We start from the raw sequence: 18,928 nt of genomic DNA, 5'->3' as shown, positions 1-18,928 counted from the left end.
GACTTGTTAAGCCCCTCGCCCTATCTTTGCTAACTACAAGGATACCGCATGAACTAACCCGTTCACAAAGTATCAAAGTCTTATCTTGAGGCACGTTAGAAAGTCATGATCCGTAAAAGAACGAAAGGTATGCAAAATCAAGCTGAAGTTGAATGAAAACACTAAATGCCAATCGATATGTTCTCGATTAGAGATCGCGCAGCGTGGGAGAACCTCCCTAATAGTGAAGGGAGGCATAATAATTACGAATATAACAAAAATATAATAAAAAGTGCGGCATCTAGTCCCTATTACGGGTACCAGAGAACGGATGTATGTAATACAATCAGAACATGCAGACCAGTACGAAGAAAAATGAGTCCATGCACACAATTCTCTCTGAATTCTTCTACCATCTGGCATAGTAGTCCGGTAAACGCATCTCAATGCAAGGGAGACGTCAAATCGTTGAACATCCATCAAGGCGAAGAAGTAACTGACCTTAAAGCCTGGACTAGTATCAGATCCGTGAAGTCGTGCAGCTCCACGAACGCTCTGAGCACCGCCTCATTGAACTCTGAGCGTTCCCCAAGGTAGTCTCCTATCGCTGTTTTGCTGAGACCCTCGCCTTTGTGCAGGAACTGTGCTACATCCTCTGGTGTCCTCTGTAGTAGTCCATTTTCATACAGGTATTCGATACCTGGAAAGAACAAATTCGGAATTAAGCATGTGTTATCAATACCAATATTTTGTATCAAGAAAAAAAAACATTAATGTAAGAGGTCATGTCTAAATTCTATCCTCGTAGAATCTCTAGTTTTAAAGTGTAGAGCTACTGACCTAAGCGTTATGAAAATCATTTTAGTGTCAAAAGATACTGAAATGCTTTTTGGTATTTCAATAAAAAGAACACCAAAAACTCGAATAACATTAAAAGTTACTTAAAATTGTTTGAAAGCATTACATTTAAAATTCACGGTAATACCTATTGTTCTTGAGTAATGCATCAGGCTGAATGCGGGGTAGTTTTCGAGTGGGCTAAAAGCTTAGAAGAGCGCCGTACAGTACAGTAGTGCTTACAGGAAAGAGAGCCGTTCGGTTTTTACCGTTTATGGCCTTAGCAAGCCGCTCCACTTATGAGAGTTTCAGGTCGTCAAACAAAGGTATTTCGCATCCCTTTGGTTACGAGAACTACTTATTTAGAACTTAGGCTCTAGCTCTACATATGAATTCATAATTCCAGGTTCTGCTGTAGGTGAAATCAAATCTTTAAGTTAAATTGTATTATTTAGATCGTTGCGCTAAATTTTTGTAAAATTACTATTGCTTGCCTTTCATTTATTTTAGTAGCTGAGTTTTTTCGGATAATTCCGACCTATTTGGAAAAGGGTATCATAGATTGAATGTCGTCAATAATTATTAATGAATAATACAATAGCTCCGACGAGACATCACGATTCACGAACTTTTTACGTAGACATAACCTACGTCTGCCAATGACGTCACTCGCCCACGCGACAGCTCGATAAACGGGTCCCATTTCAACTCTCTTCAATGGAGGTTCTGATTTTATTTATAAACCCAAAAAGGAGATCTCATTCACTCCTTTTAACTACCAATGTTACATAATTTATAATTTTAGCTGAATGCGTATGGAACTCTCTCCACCCTTTCTCGTTACGTAAGAAACTTTTCAATTATTATTCGTGTAACTGGTAGAACCTTTAATCATATTTTGCTTCACAAAATCAATGTTAAAGTTATAAATAACATGGTTCCTACGCGCAAAATTATGCATATCATAATATTTGTGTTTCAGCGAACGATGTTTTTGCAATCGCAGTGTAGGTAAGGTAAAGTCGATTTAGGGATGATTGGTTAAGTCCGAAAATTGTACTCATACCTATCTATATTTTAACGTAGACGAAGGTAAAAGCCATGAAACACATAAATTTAGTCTTCGTAGGATCATAGAATTATTGTAATTATTTTAAGTATAGCATGTAATATTATGAAGGTAACCTTAGCAAATAGCTAGCTAGAACAAATATGTTCTTGGTAATAGTGTACACTACTCGTTACAAAATTATCTTTGTCCTCGTTTCATCAACGCTTGCCAATAATCTTGGAACTATTACCTTCACTTTTTCATTCGTAGAAAACTACGAAGTCATTATCCTTGATATCATTGGAAGAGTAGCAATTTATCTTCCGTGTGACAGAAGAAATGGATGTAACAAGAACAACAAAGTCGTGCAAGTTGTTTTGTGACTTCTGATGTGCAGGCAGCGAAATTGTTAGAGCATGCAAAATTGCAGATGGCTGCATTTGCATCTAGAGTTATATCGCTGTCGCGAGAAGAAAGGAATCGTGCGGGCGGATGACGTCAACCATCTGATAACAAGCTTGTTAGAAGGTTGTTGATGGCTATGGTATTAGTTATTACTATACCGTCACGGTAAGTAAATTGACATAGGTTTTTCGTCGCAACGCTGAAGTGAACTTACGTGATTAATGAGCAATAATACATTGCTGTTATTGGGCTTCGTCTTTTAAGTTTTTACTATAAAATGCCGCAGTTGAACTTTTAAAAGTATGCAATTATGCATATCCCATGGGGATTGAAACCCTCGAAGTCGCGTGCCGGTGTAGAGCAATATTTGAATTATGCATGCCTATTGCATATGCAGACGATCACACTTGGAATTGTGGGTTATGCTATATCACCTTGGGCTTGTAATGCCTATGATAAGGTAATTTGAATCCCGATAATATTGAGAATATTTTAATATCGAAGAGGAATGTAAAGTTCATAATAAGTTTCATTAATTTGTTAATCAAACATAACCGTTATAAAGTGACAAGTTGATGACTCAGTTACAAATAGAATCAGGTAAATCCAGTCTATAAAATAAAATAGCAAAACCTGGTGGAAGCTGGTCTCATAAAAACTAAGACAGATTTATTATTTCACGCACGCACGCCTCGCTCGGCTGTAACGAAATGAAATACTATCACGATGTGTATAACCGAATGACGATTTGATTATTCCCAAAGCATGGTTCCTTTGTCTAAGCCTGTTGAAAAGAAATAGCGTATCTTGGTAGCGTGCACGGAAATATTCATCACTTTCATCCGATTGAAAGTTGTGGATCTTTGAACATTCTTTAGGTCGACGTCATTAGGAATCGACGAGTGTGCGATACAAAGCTAGTGAGATCTGAGAGTTCTTCTGGAGAGTGGTTGAATGGGAACGGAGCTGAAGTAGGTATACAGGCAGAGCGCTTCACGACTGTCTTCGTGACCTAATTACCTAGTGTGAAAGACTTTGTTGACGGCCTTAGTGAGAACACGCAAGCGCCACTTTACATACATTTGCCGCTGGACTCACGGAAACATTACTAATGTAGCTGGAACTATGTAAATAACTATGCAAACGAGCACAATAAGGCAAGTGGGCACGTTCACAGAATTGGTGATTGAAAAGGACCCATAACGAATAGATTGAATGATGTTGAGCATTATGATGTCACCGATACAGTCATGGGTGCGGGCTGGTATTTATTTAACGCCACTCTACCAACATAATGTTAACACTGGTCACTAACCTTAAATAAAAGTTTACCATAACCAAATACGACACGTAATGAGTTTAATATTAATACATCGACAAGAAGGTCACCGCCGCAAATTATTGAGATTGCAGTCAAGGATTGATATTGCAAATTGCATCAAATGAAATGAGATATCAAACTACCATCCCAGTTGGACGGCGACCACAAGGCCTTAGTGCGTAATAAAGTAACAAAATTAAATGAAACAGACAGGCGTCTTGGTCTTTGCGTCAGCGAGCAGCCATTTTCGTTTTAAAATAGTTGAATATCCGCATTTTTCAGCCATGTAGAGAAGAGTTACTGAGAGGTCAATAGGTCTTTAGCATTGTAAATTTTCAACTCTTTAAACAAAGTTAGATTTGCGTTACTTAATGTTCAAACGGCTAACGTTTGAGAAGCAACATTCACTAATTAACAATTTGCCAAACAAAGCGACGTTAATTAACTAGAATAAAAAGAAACAAACGTCGCAATGTCGTTAATGAACGAGCAGGCACCACGGTCAATTAAAATTTCCGTATCAGAGGAATTTCACCATCTTATTTTATCAAACAAGGGTCGCTCTACACGCAAATTACCCTAGTAAAAGTAATACTAATGAAGTGTGTTCTTGATTGTATCGCAGGACGCAATAATTTACGGGATTCCACACAAGGGCCGTTGTATGGCTGGGCAGGTGTAATCATAAAAGTGCAGGAATAGAACAATTTTCCGTGTATGCTGACATGCCGACCGACCGTGAGAACGGTGCACCTGCCCCCATACCACGCAATGGGCAGTGCAATCAATTTGTCCCTATTATTTTAATTATTATAAATATTTGATACAAAAACACGCAATTCATGAGGCATCTAAATCAATTAAAATGAAAACTATTAACAAATCACGCCAATAATTTCAGCTTTGGAAACGTGCAACAGGAAAATGTATAGGTTCATAAATAATCCAGGTGTTATCGAGAAACAAGAGTTGTTATTGGATGTTATTAATAGAACTAACGCAGAAGTTAGTAGCATGATGATGAGATCACGTCACAAATAAATTTGTATAATAATTACACCTATGTTGAGATAACGGTTTCCTTATACAAGGCTGGTACGAGTGCAATACGAATATTCGGTATAATGATGCTAGTTGTTGACCATCAAAGACCAATCGTTATTGTGCCTATATAGTCCAGTAGAATTAGCTTTTAAATCGGAAATAATTCCTACAAAAGATTTTATTGTTTTAATGGCTTCATTGGTTGCCCATTAAGACTCTCCTAAGTTTTCGACTTCGACGGAGTTGTGCTTAAGTGGTGGGGGCCCCCGAAAGGAGCATTTTTTGGTTTTCCGGTTATACCGCGTAAAGGACTTACCCTATCAAAAAGTGGTCTTCATGACGGTTGAAGGGCACTTAATCCTGCATTGAATAAGACCAAATTCATATGTTTTGGACAAACCGTTCTCGCGCTAAAGTTCGGCAAAGTAGAAAATATACGTATAATTAATGACCCTCTCCATGTCCAATGGTTTGTTACCCACAGGCTTCCAAGTCTTGAAAAGGGCCACCTCAACCAGTGTAACTCTATCAAGGCTTACGAGCTTGATGCGCCTATCCTTGTTCGTCCCAGCCGTTCCTTAACTGCGGTTGCTGCACCTCTTCCTGGCACTCACCTGAACGACTCTGTGTTACCTACTGTGGCTGCCCCTCTTCCTTGTATCCTCCTGCATGACTACGTTGTCTAGCCTTATGCCTGGTCTAAGGTTCGATGCCAAAAATCAACAACAACAAGTTCATATTAAAACGCTGAAGAGTTTTTTGTTTGTTTGTTTGAACGCGCTAATCTTAAGAATTACTAGTTTGATTGAAATCATTATTTTTGTGTTGAATAGCTCATACATTGAGGAAGGCTATAGGATATATACAATCACTCTACGACTAATAGAGGCGAAGCAGTAAAGAAAAATGTTGCAAGCACGGGAAATAGTATTTAAACTATTTTCACGCGTACGAAGTTGATTTTGTGGCGTCGAACCTTGGACCAGGCATATGGCTAAGCAATGAAATCGTACAGGAGGGTACAAGGAAGAGGGGCAGCCACATTAGGTAACACAGAGTCGTTCAGGAGAGTGCCAGGAAGAGGTGCAGCAACCGCAGTTAAGGAACGGCTGGGACGAACAAGGATAAGCGAATCAAACTCGTGAGCCTTGTTAGGGTTACACTGGTTAAGGCGACCCTTTACAAGGCTTGGAAGCATGTGGGTAACAAGCCATTGGACGTGGAGAGGGTCATTAATTATATGTATATTTTCTACTTTGCCAAACTTTAGCGCGAGAACGGTTTGTCCAAAACATATGAATTTGGTCTTATTCAATGCAGGATTAAGTGCCCTTTAACCGTCATGAAGACCACTTTTCGATAGGTAAGTCCTTTACGCGGTATAACCGGAAAACCGAAAAAACGCCCCTTTCGGGGGCCCCCACCACTTAAGCACAACTCCGTCGAAGTCGAAAACTTAGGAGAGTCTTAATGGGCAACCAATGAAGCCATTAAAGCAAAAAAATCTTTTGTAGGAATTATTTCCGATTTAATCAATTTTTGTGTTTAATTCTACTGGCCTAATAAAATTAAATGTGATTTTAGACTGACCTTTCTTTGGGTCCATATTAAATTTCTTCCTGCCTATGCTCATCTGTTTGGCTTTGCTGTTCTGCTTGCACTCCTCCTGGCCGTCCAAGGCCTCCAACTCGGCAACCACTTCTCCGAGCTCATCTTTGAGTTGCTGTAACAAACAAAAAAAATGCTATAACATAAAGGAACACATACAACGGAATATTAATAAGAGCGCGTTGCTTTACTGGCTTCTATTTCATTTTGTTCTTATTTGTTATGAAAAAAACAAACGGCGGAGCTTTGCTCACAATTTTAATATTATGTTCTCAAAGATATTCGCTTCTTTTATCAACCGACTTCAAAAAAAGGAGGAGGTTCTCAATTCGACCCTTATGTTTTTTTTTTTTTTTTTTTTTTTTTTTTTTTTTTTTTTTTTTTTTTATTTTAAAGTCGAAAATGACAATGTTCCGAGGGTTTCCGGGATTCGTCCCTTGGTGATAATATAGCTTATAATATATGATGCATTACATAATACAAAAAGCAATTTCTTAAGAAAGATTAAGAATAACGACTAAAATAAAAATAAATGTTGAGCTCCATACAAAAAAAAAGTAATTGAGTATTTCTCAAAAAAAATGTACATTTTGAAAAAAAAAAGTGTGCTTTGAAACAGTTCAAAAGTTTTATATTTATAAATCATCACACAAAAAAAACACACACACAATTTTGAAGGATGAATATTAATCTTTAAGATAACGAAGAATTATAGCTATAATCTTACTTATTACCAAATATTTAGATATTTTAAAAATAGTCCTTTTTTACCTTTCATACAAAAACCTGTTTGCCACCCTAGCTTTTTCATGTATTTTTGTTTCATAAAATGCGATACGTAACTAAATTATTGTAAACTAGCTGACCCGGCGAACTTCGTACCGCCTTAGCGTAGAGATTTTCTTAATATTTTTTTCCGTAAGAACCATCCTTGGACTTCCACAAACATTTTAAAAAAAGAATTATCGAAATCGGTTCAGCCGTTCACACGTGATGCCGTGACAACGCGAAACGGGTTTCATTTTTATATATATAGATTTCTTTGTATTATCGNATCCATATGTCAACACTGGCAACACACACTGCTCGAAGATGAATTATTAGCCTGGATGCGGGCAGCGCAGGACCGTTCATTGTGGAAAACCTTGGGGGAGGCCTTTGTCCAGCAGTGGACGTCATTTGGCTGAAACGAGGTAGGTATACCATGATTGATACTTTTGGAGTCGGTGCAGGCAAACTTTACATGTTTCATAATCTTGGCACCGACTCCAGAAGTATCAATCATGTGTGAATTAAATTGCTAAAATATTTTTACAGTCGTGAAAGAAAAGTGGTTCACAATGTGTTAAAGTATTTGTCGAAGAGAAATACTAAGGGTTTGGACAATATTTTCATTGAATAATGTTTCCGACAAAGGTTGTCAAATTGACTGACATGTTTATCGTATAGTACCACAGAATAAGTAATAGTACAGGTACAGAAGGATTACTCCGCAAGACGATTTAAATAAATGCGAGTCTTGCTACGACGCGATACAGTGGAATTCAGCTCGCACAGCACTACGTACCTACAATTTTATTCACCTACAAGTTTTATCTCTTTCTATCGCGTGCCTCTGAACTCTTCTTACGCTGTTAGGGTTGCTGTCTAGTGAAAAAATAATTAATCTACTTATTTGTAATGAGGTACGTATGTAGGTAAGTATGCATTCATTATGGAAAAGAATAACGAATAAAATAAAAATAAATGTTGAGCTCCATACAAAAAAAAAGGAAATTGTCAATAACTTATTAAATAATAACTTTATCAAGAAACGTTACATAACATAAAATATTCCTTTTTGGTAAAGGAACACATTGGCATATTTATTTTTTCAAAATTTGGCACTTGATTTTTGAGCGACGCTAAGTCTATGAAGCTCTAATATCAGCCCACCGTGCGGCGGGGCGCTTCGCTGTAGGTAATTATCGGATGTACCGCGCGGAGTGAGCCAGGCCTGATAGTACAGTCCACTATGAAAATTAGCTGTGGTTTGTTTCAACTACCTATTTTTAAGTTTTTTGTCACTTTCTAAGTGTTGAATTTTATGGAATTGGGAAAGAAGTACCGAGTTTGAAGCGTTCATGAGCAGGCATTGCAGTTGAATATTCAAGTTCTGAATTTGATTATTTACGAATAATAAAATAAATCCTACTAACTCGATTGATGGTTTCATTTAATTTATTTAAACCAGGTTACCTATAATAATATTTTTTCGTTAATTTATGAAAATATCAAATTAGCCCGTAATCCAGAATCCTGATACATAAAGTTAGCCTATTAATTTAACACAGGTACGACTGTACTCAGTGTTGCACTATCAAATGCAATTGACGCGCCTCTATGCCAAGGTTTTTATGTTCCTGGTCAGGCTATAATTAGTAATTATTATTCTGCTTTTTAGTGTAGGTTTTTTGGAGTCGGTTTTATTTCTTGGCTGTACATTCTAGCTGAGATTCTACTTATTTAATACTTGCATGAATGTAATGAAACCAAATGAAGCCCTATTCATTCAAGCTCGTATTCAAAATCCATAGTTTCATGGGGGTATTCTTCTGTAGTTAACAATGTACATCAGACTGTACTTTTTGTAGCAAAATTACTCGTAACGTTACTGTTTATGAGGTCATTGTTTACCATTACCAAGATGTGCCGTCATACATACGAAAAAAAAAGAGAATGCCCTGTGTTTACTTATTGTTTGTACCCCTAACTTTCATCGACATTATGTTTTTTTAGAAACATATTTGTTCAGCAGTCTATTAGAAATGGAAATAAGTCTCAAACGTGAGCAAGTCGCGCGACCACAAGGCAAACCGCATGACAATGTACCAGTAAGAACTGTTGCACCAGTTAGACCGATGGAATTCTGTAGTCAGAAACTAGATCACCTGCTCAACGTTACACGTGTTTCTTGCTATTGTTTTTGATTGAAATTTTAAGAATTTTTGGTATGAGACTCTACCAAGGTATCAGAATGCCACCCGCGTCGTGATTTGGGAACACTTGTTCGCAACGTGGGACTTTTTACAATACCTGAATATCAACAATACAATGTGAAACTGTTGTTTTGTGGAAAGGTGGAAACGTGTGACAATGTTGCATAAAAATATTTTATGAAAAAGAACAAAGTCAAGTCCCTAACTCTAGCTTGAGTGTTTGTTTGATTAATAAATATAATCAGAAACCTGTTATTAAATTGATATATTGTATTGAGGAACAACAAAAAAGACAAATAAATCACTTTTGTATTAATTGACAGCGCCCAATTTTAACTACTATTTTTAATATACTTAACATGAAAATATCACACATGAATGCTTCTTAATTTGCCGTGGCTAATAAGGCAAAATTGTCATTTCAATATTTTAAAAGTTTTTTAAAACAATGTTTCATTATCGTACCGAGTGCTCGCTAGAAATTGAATTACGCCAGCGTTGAGAGAATACTTCCACCAGGCTTGAAAGGGAGCAATAATTAGAGGATTTCTTTCGAGAGGCGAATTCGGTAAAATTTAAAAACATCTACGTTGGTTAAACTTGCAAACGAAACAAAGTAAAAAACCATCTCAGAGACCATACGTATTCCAGAGTAAAATTCTCCAAAGAAATTAATGAAATGAAATCTGAATGGTATACCATTTTGATCCGATTAATACCAATACAAATGCGGCAAATTGGATTATTTGTTAAAGCACAAACAATGGTGGTTGTATAATCCATCAGGTTATACACAATCCGCTCAAGGCACCAATGTGATTGCTAAATTCGCACGTGTGAGAACCGTAATGCGATACTTCGTGGAAATATTGATGGTAATTTACTGCCATAAGCTAACAAACCGATTTTTAACGATTTAATTTGAATATAAATTAACACAGTAATAATACTGATAAATTCTACATTCGACTCATGGGATAGGGAAACTAAGTGGATAACACAAAATAAAATACAAGAACATTGAAAATGAGACGTTCACTACTAATATTTCCGTCAAAAACAAATATAGTTGCTGCTTATATTAGAATTATGAGCAGCTAAACTGAAACCGTATATTGATAACCTAAACAGTGGGTAAACACAAACAACGACTGGCATTGAATTTTAATGAAAAAGGAAGATTTGCAAACACATTTGAATATATTGGACGGAAAACCAGTTTGGAGGATTTTCCAGTTTACCCAGTCCTTGCCACAATGATAGATAAGTAGTTATTTATATTTTTTATACTATGTTTTCGCAAAAATACTCTAAAATGTTTTTCATACTTTATCAATTAGCGTCAACCAGTTCAAGGGGCCATGTTAATACGTAGTAGCAATAATCAACGATACGATACGATACGATAGTGCCGACCCAGCCAGGACGAGGCCTGTCCCGGTCAAACCGGTATACCAGGGGGCACGATTTTAAGGAAAGACACGCTCTGGGATGGGAGAGGACGGCCGACTAGCCGCTGCGTCTTTTAAACCGCAACCGGTCGACCACAACCAAGTAGATATGCATCCTGAGCCTGGTCTAGGAAAATAGGTAAAGACGGGTTAACGTTGATAGGACTGAGCGTTGATGCGATGAGATGGGCGGTCTGGCCTTTGATGAGATGGCTTTGGTTGTTCTTGGTTCATGTCGGCCGTTTGGTGTAGTGGTTCAGAACGGACTACTATGCCGAGAGGTCCCGGGTTCGATTCCCGGCCGGGCAGAAATTGAAATGATGAATTTTAATTTCTGTGACGGGTCTGGGTGTTACTATGTATAATATGGTATGTATTTAAAAAAAAAAAGTATATAAGTAGTGTATCCGTCAAGCTAGCACCCATAACACAAGCATTAAGTTGCTTACTTTGGGGCTAGCTGGCGCTGTGTGAAATTGTCCAAAGATTTATTTATTTATTTATTTATTTATTTTATTTATGTACTGCTGCTAGACTAGCCTCGTTGTTCTCTTGATGTCTGCGGTACTAAGTTTTTGTCGTCTCTGTATCTTCCAGATTAATTATTTCTTCTACTTCTTTTCTTAGTGTCGTTGGAAGGACTAAACGCGTGGTGCGATGAGATGGGCGGTCTAGCCTTTGGTGTGGGAGGTGGCTTGTTTATTCTTTGTTCTCGTACTACTGCTGGACTAGCTTCATTGTTGTCCCGATTGTATCGTCTTATTTTCTGCCTATATATTCCTCCAGGTAAAATATTTCTTGTATTTCTTTTCTTTAGCTTAATCTGGCTTTTAATGAAACGGCTTGGTTATTCTTAGTTCTTGTACTGCTACAAGACTAGCTTCATTGTTCTTCCGATTTTATGCTTCTTTTCTTGATATCGGTGGTCGGACTGAGCGTTGATGCAATGCGATGGGCGGTCTGGCTTTTGGTAAGGCGGCTTGGTTTTTCTTAGTTCTACTGCTACAAGACTTGCTTCATTGTTTTTCCAATTGTATGCTTCTTACTTCATATCGTTGGTAGGACTAAGCGTTTCTGTGATGAGACGGGCGGTCTGGCCTTTGGTGAGATGTCTTGGTTCTTGTACTGCTGCTAGGTTATCTTCATTTTTCTCCTGAGGTCTGTGTTAGGTAGATACCTACTGAGTTTTTGACGTCTTCTTTATTCACATGTTCCGGGTCAGATATTTCTTATGCTTAATTTATTTGTGTCATAATTGAGTTCACTCTTTTCGATTTCTTGGATAGTAGATGTTTAAATTTTAGTTCCATTTATCCATAACCTCTGAAAAACTTGACTCTTTTGGGTTTTTTTAAATAATTACTACGGCGATAACTGTGGTTTTGGGTTTTTGTCGTCTTCTTTGCTGTCTGTTTTCCCTGAGTCGAATATTTCTTATTATTGTTTTTTGTTTTGGGCTAAATAAATCTTCTCTCTTCGATTATTTGATTTGTTTGCACTTTTGACTATTCCGTCGATATATGCGGTTCTGGGTTTTTGTCGTCTTTTTCGCTGTCTTTTGACATAATTTTTCCATAATCTAGTGTTTCTTGTGCTGCTTTTCTTATATAATTTTATGGTGGGTTAATTTAGTCTTCTCTCTTTCGTTTCTTGGATTGTGCTTGATGCGGTAAGCGGACGGCGGGTCACTAAAAACGGCATTTTTGGGAGCGCGTTCATATTTTCCTAACATTAAACGGTTCGCCTTGGTGTAATCTAGTATGATTTCTTTTTAGTTCAATGATCTTTATGCAGGGTGATTAATACATTGGGTTTCTTCCATCGTTTCCATTAGGTTTTTATTTCTTCACTCTTTCGTGGATTTTTTTTTTCGGTGGATATTTTTAATTTCTTTTAGTACTTAAATTATTTTTCGATGTCTTCAAGATATCCATGATATTGTCCTCTCGAGGCAAAAGAAAATGCTAACTGCCTCGTTGGATTAGGTTCTTATGCTCTTGGTGAAAGTATGTATTCTCATTGAAAAAAATCTAATTACCTAGATTCAAATTTTCTGGTTGAAATCCGTTTTCCGACAAGGTTGCAGCAGAGCTTGTTGAGCTGTGTGTACACTGTAGGTTAAATTGCTTGCGATCTGAAGTTTCTTATTGGAATACGTAGTTTCTCCAATCGATTTGAATATTTTGTGGTTCTTATAGGATTTCGTTATTAATTGGTCAATGGCATGGTTTTGGTTCCAATTTTTGAGTTTTCTTGCTATTAAATGAGTTTTTTAGGCGGAGTATCTATCTTCTGTTTATGATGAAGACCCTTTGCAAAATTCCTAGACTTCTGAGTGCATTTAAGTCTCTTAAAACTGTAGTATGTTCGATTACTCTTTCAATTTTCCGATTCCGGTAAGCTGATGTTCTGTCTGATAGTATTTATCTACGCATGTGTAAATATGGCAGTAAATTCTGATTCTTTAAGGCTCAAGATTTCTTAAATGATTTTCCAGGTATCTGGTCTGCTCTTTGATTGGTGATTCACTTGTTTCATCCACTAGGTATATTTCTCTCGTTAAAATGTACAAGATCTTGTCTGGCCGCTTTTTGATCAAGTCTGGGATACATAGGGTCATTGATTTGGTAAGATCTTTCTCCAAGTCGATATTTTCCATCGCCAGGTAGTTTTTAAAGTGTATGCCTTCATTTTTTAGCTGTAAAAAGGGGCTTATAACTAGAGGGTTAGTGAATTATGACTACGGTGTTAATTGTATTTTGTATTGTCAAGTCTTTTGTTTTTGACCTGCTTTCAACAAAATGTTAGTCGGGCCACCTCTTTTTTTTGTATGAGTTGTACTTTTGAATGGTTTACGACATGCAGATGTGACTATTAGTTTTTTTGCAAAGCAAAGGATCTCTGTTGTTTAAATTTTTTTTATTTGTGTATTTCGTGGCAAATGTGTTTAAACTGCCCATCTACTAATGGTAGTGCAATAGTGAAGTTAAATATTTATTGCTTTTGGAAACTTTTTATGGCGACCAGATGTTGACCTTTCTTGGTACGCGCTTTGAAATTTTGTGCAATAGATGGTCTTTTATAGAATGTGTTTGGTGAAAGTTTTGTAGGGATCTTTCTTTGTTATCAATTATTATTTATACTTACTATAATGACATGCAAGAAGTAGAATACATAGATATGTAGAGTACATGTAGAATCTGTATGTATCAAAATTATTAATAAAAAAGTTAGAGCTATTCATTTGACAAACTGCGATCTATGTTACATATTTTTAAATGAAAATACTAGATCATAATTATGCGTTTGCTTTGGTGCTTTTGGCAAGATAATTGACACCACATATTTATAAAGAAAGAAAGATAAGGAAAGATCTCACCGGGTTTCGTCGGATTAGTTTTCTAGGCTTTTAGCTTAGGCGCTGTGCTGATGTGTACTCGAAGCTTTTTTCTCACCTACAGTATTTCTCACTCAAAAATACCACTAATTTTTACACATCTGACTATGTTAATAGTTAATCGCGACTATGATTTCGGGTAATTTTCACTGTTAGAACATTTGGGTTTCACCGTCGCGTCGGCGTCAAACGCCATAGAGCTTTGTAAGTGCCTTTAAATTTTAGGGTCGGACCGTCTGGAGCGCACGTGTTGCGCACGTCCACTCCCGAAGGCTGCCCAAAACGAACTCCAATACGTAGTAGCAATAATCAAGACAAGTTATTTGAGATAAATAAATTGCGTCACACCAGAGATACCTACTTCCTCGTTATACCTTAGATGCCTTGTTCGAATAAGAAAAACAAAGAAAAAGTCGCATGCTATATGTATATGCAAATTAATCCCTGGTAGTGACCAAGTTCATAAACATATGCAAGCCATTTTAATGAGTTTCGTAATAAAACGAGCCACTATTTTGCATAGCAAGTAAGGTCCGCCTGGTGAACAATGAAACAATTATGCGGATTGCTATAAATATTATTTGCTATACTCTCAAGTAAATATACTTAGAACCCAACTAGCCTAAGCAACTTGGAGCAATAATTCGTAATGAATTTTCCGAGGGGCTTTTTCGTGGAAAAACGTTTAATTTAATTTTGAAGACGAATAATCAAATGTTCTTGGACAAGACCCAAATGATCATAGAGCCATAATTTTCGGAACGTCTGTGTTGTTCAAAGTGCGAACGAATACAATAACTCTAATTTAAACTTATTAACCAACCAAGGTACAATTCGGGATGAATTTTCCGAAGGGTTTTTTCATGGAAATGGTTTATTTCATTATGAAGACGAATATCCGAATGTTCTTGGACTTTCGGGTGTTATTTGTGTTATTCCAAGTACGGACGGTTGATTAGATATTCCCACTGCTGTGGGCTATTGTGTTGCGTGCACACTAGTGCGCAATGTGCACAATGCCGGTTAGCCGCGGGCGCGGTCAGCCGCCACGGTCTGGCTGCCGGCTAAGTTAACAACATTTGCGGTTCGCCGAGCATCCCCAGACGTCGAGCAAACACTAGCTTAGACAATTAAATTAAGCAACACTCACTATCCATCCTCAAAGACACCCGAACGAATGTATTCGTGTATTCTTACCATACAGGTAGGAAAATGCATAGGTACGTGCGAATGTTAGGAGTGCGTTGAAGACTTCGAGTATTCTTGTAGGACCTAATTATGACGTTGCGTGCTTGATCGCACTACGTTTTTCAGTGCAGAATGTGTGTAATTAAGTAGCCACTGAGAGAGCTATAAGTTGTAGTGATAATATTATTCATGCAAATCTTTTTCTCATCAAGGAGAGAAAGTATGATATCTCTTATTCAATCGAGATCGGGAGAATTTATAATTGGAAATGGGTTATTAGAAAAGTTGATTTTATTTCGTCTGGCTCTTATCGAATAGTCTTACTTAATTGACTATTAATGCAATCTTATCATGGATCTATCGATAAATAACTAAAAGATATAAACGCAACTTTAAACCTCTAGTCAGGCACACATTTGCTAACAACCTGACTGCGACCAGAACAGCCGTACTAAGTTATTGTAGAGATGGCTTATTATGGACGTCGCCCCCGGCGGAATGTCACCCTGCACCCTGACGCGTGACGGAGGCAACATCAACTGATTGTACATAACAATAAGGTCCACAATTACATGAGCGTATTTTAAATTGTATCAATACATTGCAGAGCATAGGCGCGGAATGTGCCGTTTAGGGTACCCCGTCTAGACAAGTTTTTGCACAAAGTGTACAGGTGTCTCTAGAACTAGGAAAACGAGCTTGCTGAATTGCCCTGGAACAACAAATCTAACTATGGAACTAGAATAGCAGCCCTATTGTGTCCCTACAGACAGATGCTAGAAGCATAATTTAAATTCAGAAAGAAAGTGTGCGAATCTTTGATCCGCGGATCACGCTTTCAAATCAAATGACATCAACAAATGAGGATATTATAAAACTCATTTCCGGTGATTTTTAGTTATCTGGTCATTCATAGTCCAATTCATTCACAAGTAATTAAGGACAATCCGGTTAAGTCGAATACGAGATATGTGCGACTGTCAATACACGAGGCAAATATCACAATAGCTCGTGGTACAGATCAGGGTTCGTGGTTCGCCGGTCGTTTCGACACAATGGGCGCGTGATCTATGCGTCTACGATGGCTGACACACGATCATTCCATTCTACTTTACAGACATTATTATTCAGCAATTTAAACTGCGATAGAAGTCATTCAAATAAGTTTCAATGGGTAGGAAACTTGAAAACCCTTTGACAACTTCAATAATAAAGGTAACTTTTAGCCGATTCAGAAATCTAAACCAAACTTTCAATTAGACTAACTTACATCAAGGCTTTCAATGGTATCATATTTTTTATAAAGTTTCTAATTTCAATTCTGTGGTTTTGTATTACATAAAGTATTCAACGCTGGATATTTACTTTCGCTTATCTTATACATTTGTAAATGAACCTTTCACCAATATCGTTTTATCAGCTAGAGACGTCTTTTATTTGCGAATCGACATTATAGACATCGTAATAGGTACTATGGATTCTCTAAGTCTAGCTAGATTGTTTGATGAATAAATATCTCAGAATCGTGATAATTATAATGATTTCCAGTATTCTGGGAAAAGGTATCAGTAACTCGACGATGGTAAGCATTGAAGCGTAAGACAAACAGTCGTGTTGATACAGCATGTATCATAGTCGGATAAAAAAGGTATTTAAAATTCCTAGGTAGCAAGGTTGAATGCACATGAGTAAGTGTAGGTATTGATTGCCAAGTGAAGGTCGGAGTGAATGTCGTTTACATCATCTGCGTTCACTGGCCGAAGATCCTGCGCCGAGATAGCTTCAAAGGGATCTCGGATGGGCCCTTACATCTAGAGACTAGAAGATTAATTGCCGACTGCAGACATTCGATCTGCCTTGTCTCGTCTAGACGAATTGTTCGGATCTAGCCGTACTTATTTCTTTGTAACCGAAGTCAATTTACAACATTTCTTTCTATCTTTTAGGTCTGCTACTGACGATAATAATAAAGTTCGTATCAACTTACAAATGCAAATTCATCTTGGAAGAGTTTAGTTAGATTCAAATTCACAATATTTTTTTTAGAATTGTCTCTTATCAAAGTAAACAATAATGAAGCTTTTAAATAATATACTCTGCACTGCGAACACTGGCATTTTAATGTGCCTATTATTTCATACAATATGCTTACAAAAAATTAAATGTAAAGACGGTCACGAATTTTGAAACGATTCAATTTTCATTCGGAAGACGTAACTAATTACATTAAATCCGTAATGCTCGACTGAACCATATCGTTATTATAAACAACAAACTATGTAGCCGAAGTGTGACTAACGAATCGTACTTGCATAACACATTTCGTATTATTTATAAAACTTTCTATACCTATATTAGAGGTGGNTTTTTTAGTCCGTAATGTTTAATATCAAAAAATATTGGACACGTATATTTTTATTTGATCAATCTAACAAATAATTACATAGTTATGGTGCGTTGAAGTTGCGCACGACGTTAGAACGTGCGGCATTTTTAAGCAAGGGTTTACGTCACGGGCCTCATTATGATCTTTGGGGTGCTTTATCTCTCTAAAGTTTCATTAGTTTGAAAAAGTGAAATATACGTGTAGAGTATTTTTTGATAAGTTAACTGACGGACTAGTTAAAACTCTTGCTTTTTGACCCAGGCAACATCCCCATTGACGAGTTTGAGTAATAACAGCTGTTGTCCTTGTCATCATTGGGATATTATGGAATCCATATTTAGTCAGTTTATTCTTGACTTTAAGACAAGTAGATAGAGTTCAAAATAAGCTTGTTACTATACTCTTAAGGCTGATTTACGCGAGTTAAGTAGATAAGTAGGTAACTAAATTTTTACTTGATTTTTCTGTCAAGTTGGTGGGCGTGGCTTGTCACTTGACACTCGTTTGACAATCAGTTTCATAGTAAACAAGAGCTTGACGTTTGGAATTAAGTTAAAATTTAGATACGATACAATTTCAGCGCTTAAAATTAAGTTAAAATTTAGTTACCTACTTATATACTTAATACTACATGTATTAAGCCACCAGCCATTAGTGCCTCATAAAAGATTCAAATACTAAAAGTCTATTTAAGAACAAATCATCTTTTAAAGGTTTTAAAACACATTGGAATTTGAACTTAATATCTTTAGCATAAAGCTTAAAATCGTTTGATAAAAATTTAGATGGGTTAACCCACATTAAAAATCAGAAATAATATTTCTAATGCAACTTCAGACCGCATTTACATCTAAAACTCAATGACAATATCACATCAAAGCTTATTTATTATTCGCTAATATTTTCAAAGTTCGCATACATTCTTACCTTTCTTCACCAAAATGTTTGTTCACATTTATTGGCCAAAAAAAGAAGCCAAACAGACAAATCGCGTTTTATACATGCACATAAGTATATTGACAATGCGAAGATGCGAGCGCCCCTGGTGGTTAAATGTGGAAGTTGGCTATATTTGGAAATAGCAAAAGAATTGATGTCAAAAAAATCAGTATACCTACTTTATATCATTTGGTGAGGTTGTTTCTGTCATTCATTTATGACTGACACAAAATACGTTTTATTTCCAAAGTTACCTTTGTATATAAAGAAGAATTGATATTATGTGATTGGTTGAATGACACTTTTTTAAAACATTTCTAGTAATACTTCCGCCATCTCAAATA

General features: G+C 36.7%; 1 protein-coding gene across 5 annotated transcripts in view; it reads right to left on the bottom strand.

Moving 5' to 3' along the window:
* step (cytohesin steppke) overlaps positions 1 to 18,928 on the bottom strand; it is a 61,191-nt gene that overhangs the window by 9,762 nt on the left and 32,501 nt on the right. For all 5 annotated transcript variants that reach the window (XM_028313039.1, XM_028313036.1, XM_028313038.1 and 2 more), the window contains exons 3-4: positions 6,228 to 6,360; positions 481 to 679 (exon numbers count right to left, since the gene is read on the bottom strand). In XM_028313039.1, coding sequence (XP_028168840.1) covers positions 481 to 679; positions 6,228 to 6,360 — 332 coding nt within the window. The remainder of the gene's footprint in view (positions 1 to 480; positions 680 to 6,227; positions 6,361 to 18,928) is intronic.

The sequence above is a fragment of the Ostrinia furnacalis genome, unplaced genomic scaffold, assembly GCF_004193835.3.
Source record: "Ostrinia furnacalis isolate ACB-3 unplaced genomic scaffold, ASM419383v2 OfSCF4125, whole genome shotgun sequence".
NCBI lineage: Eukaryota > Metazoa > Arthropoda > Insecta > Lepidoptera > Crambidae > Ostrinia > Ostrinia furnacalis.
This window is presented reverse-complemented; position numbering and strand designations above follow the sequence as displayed.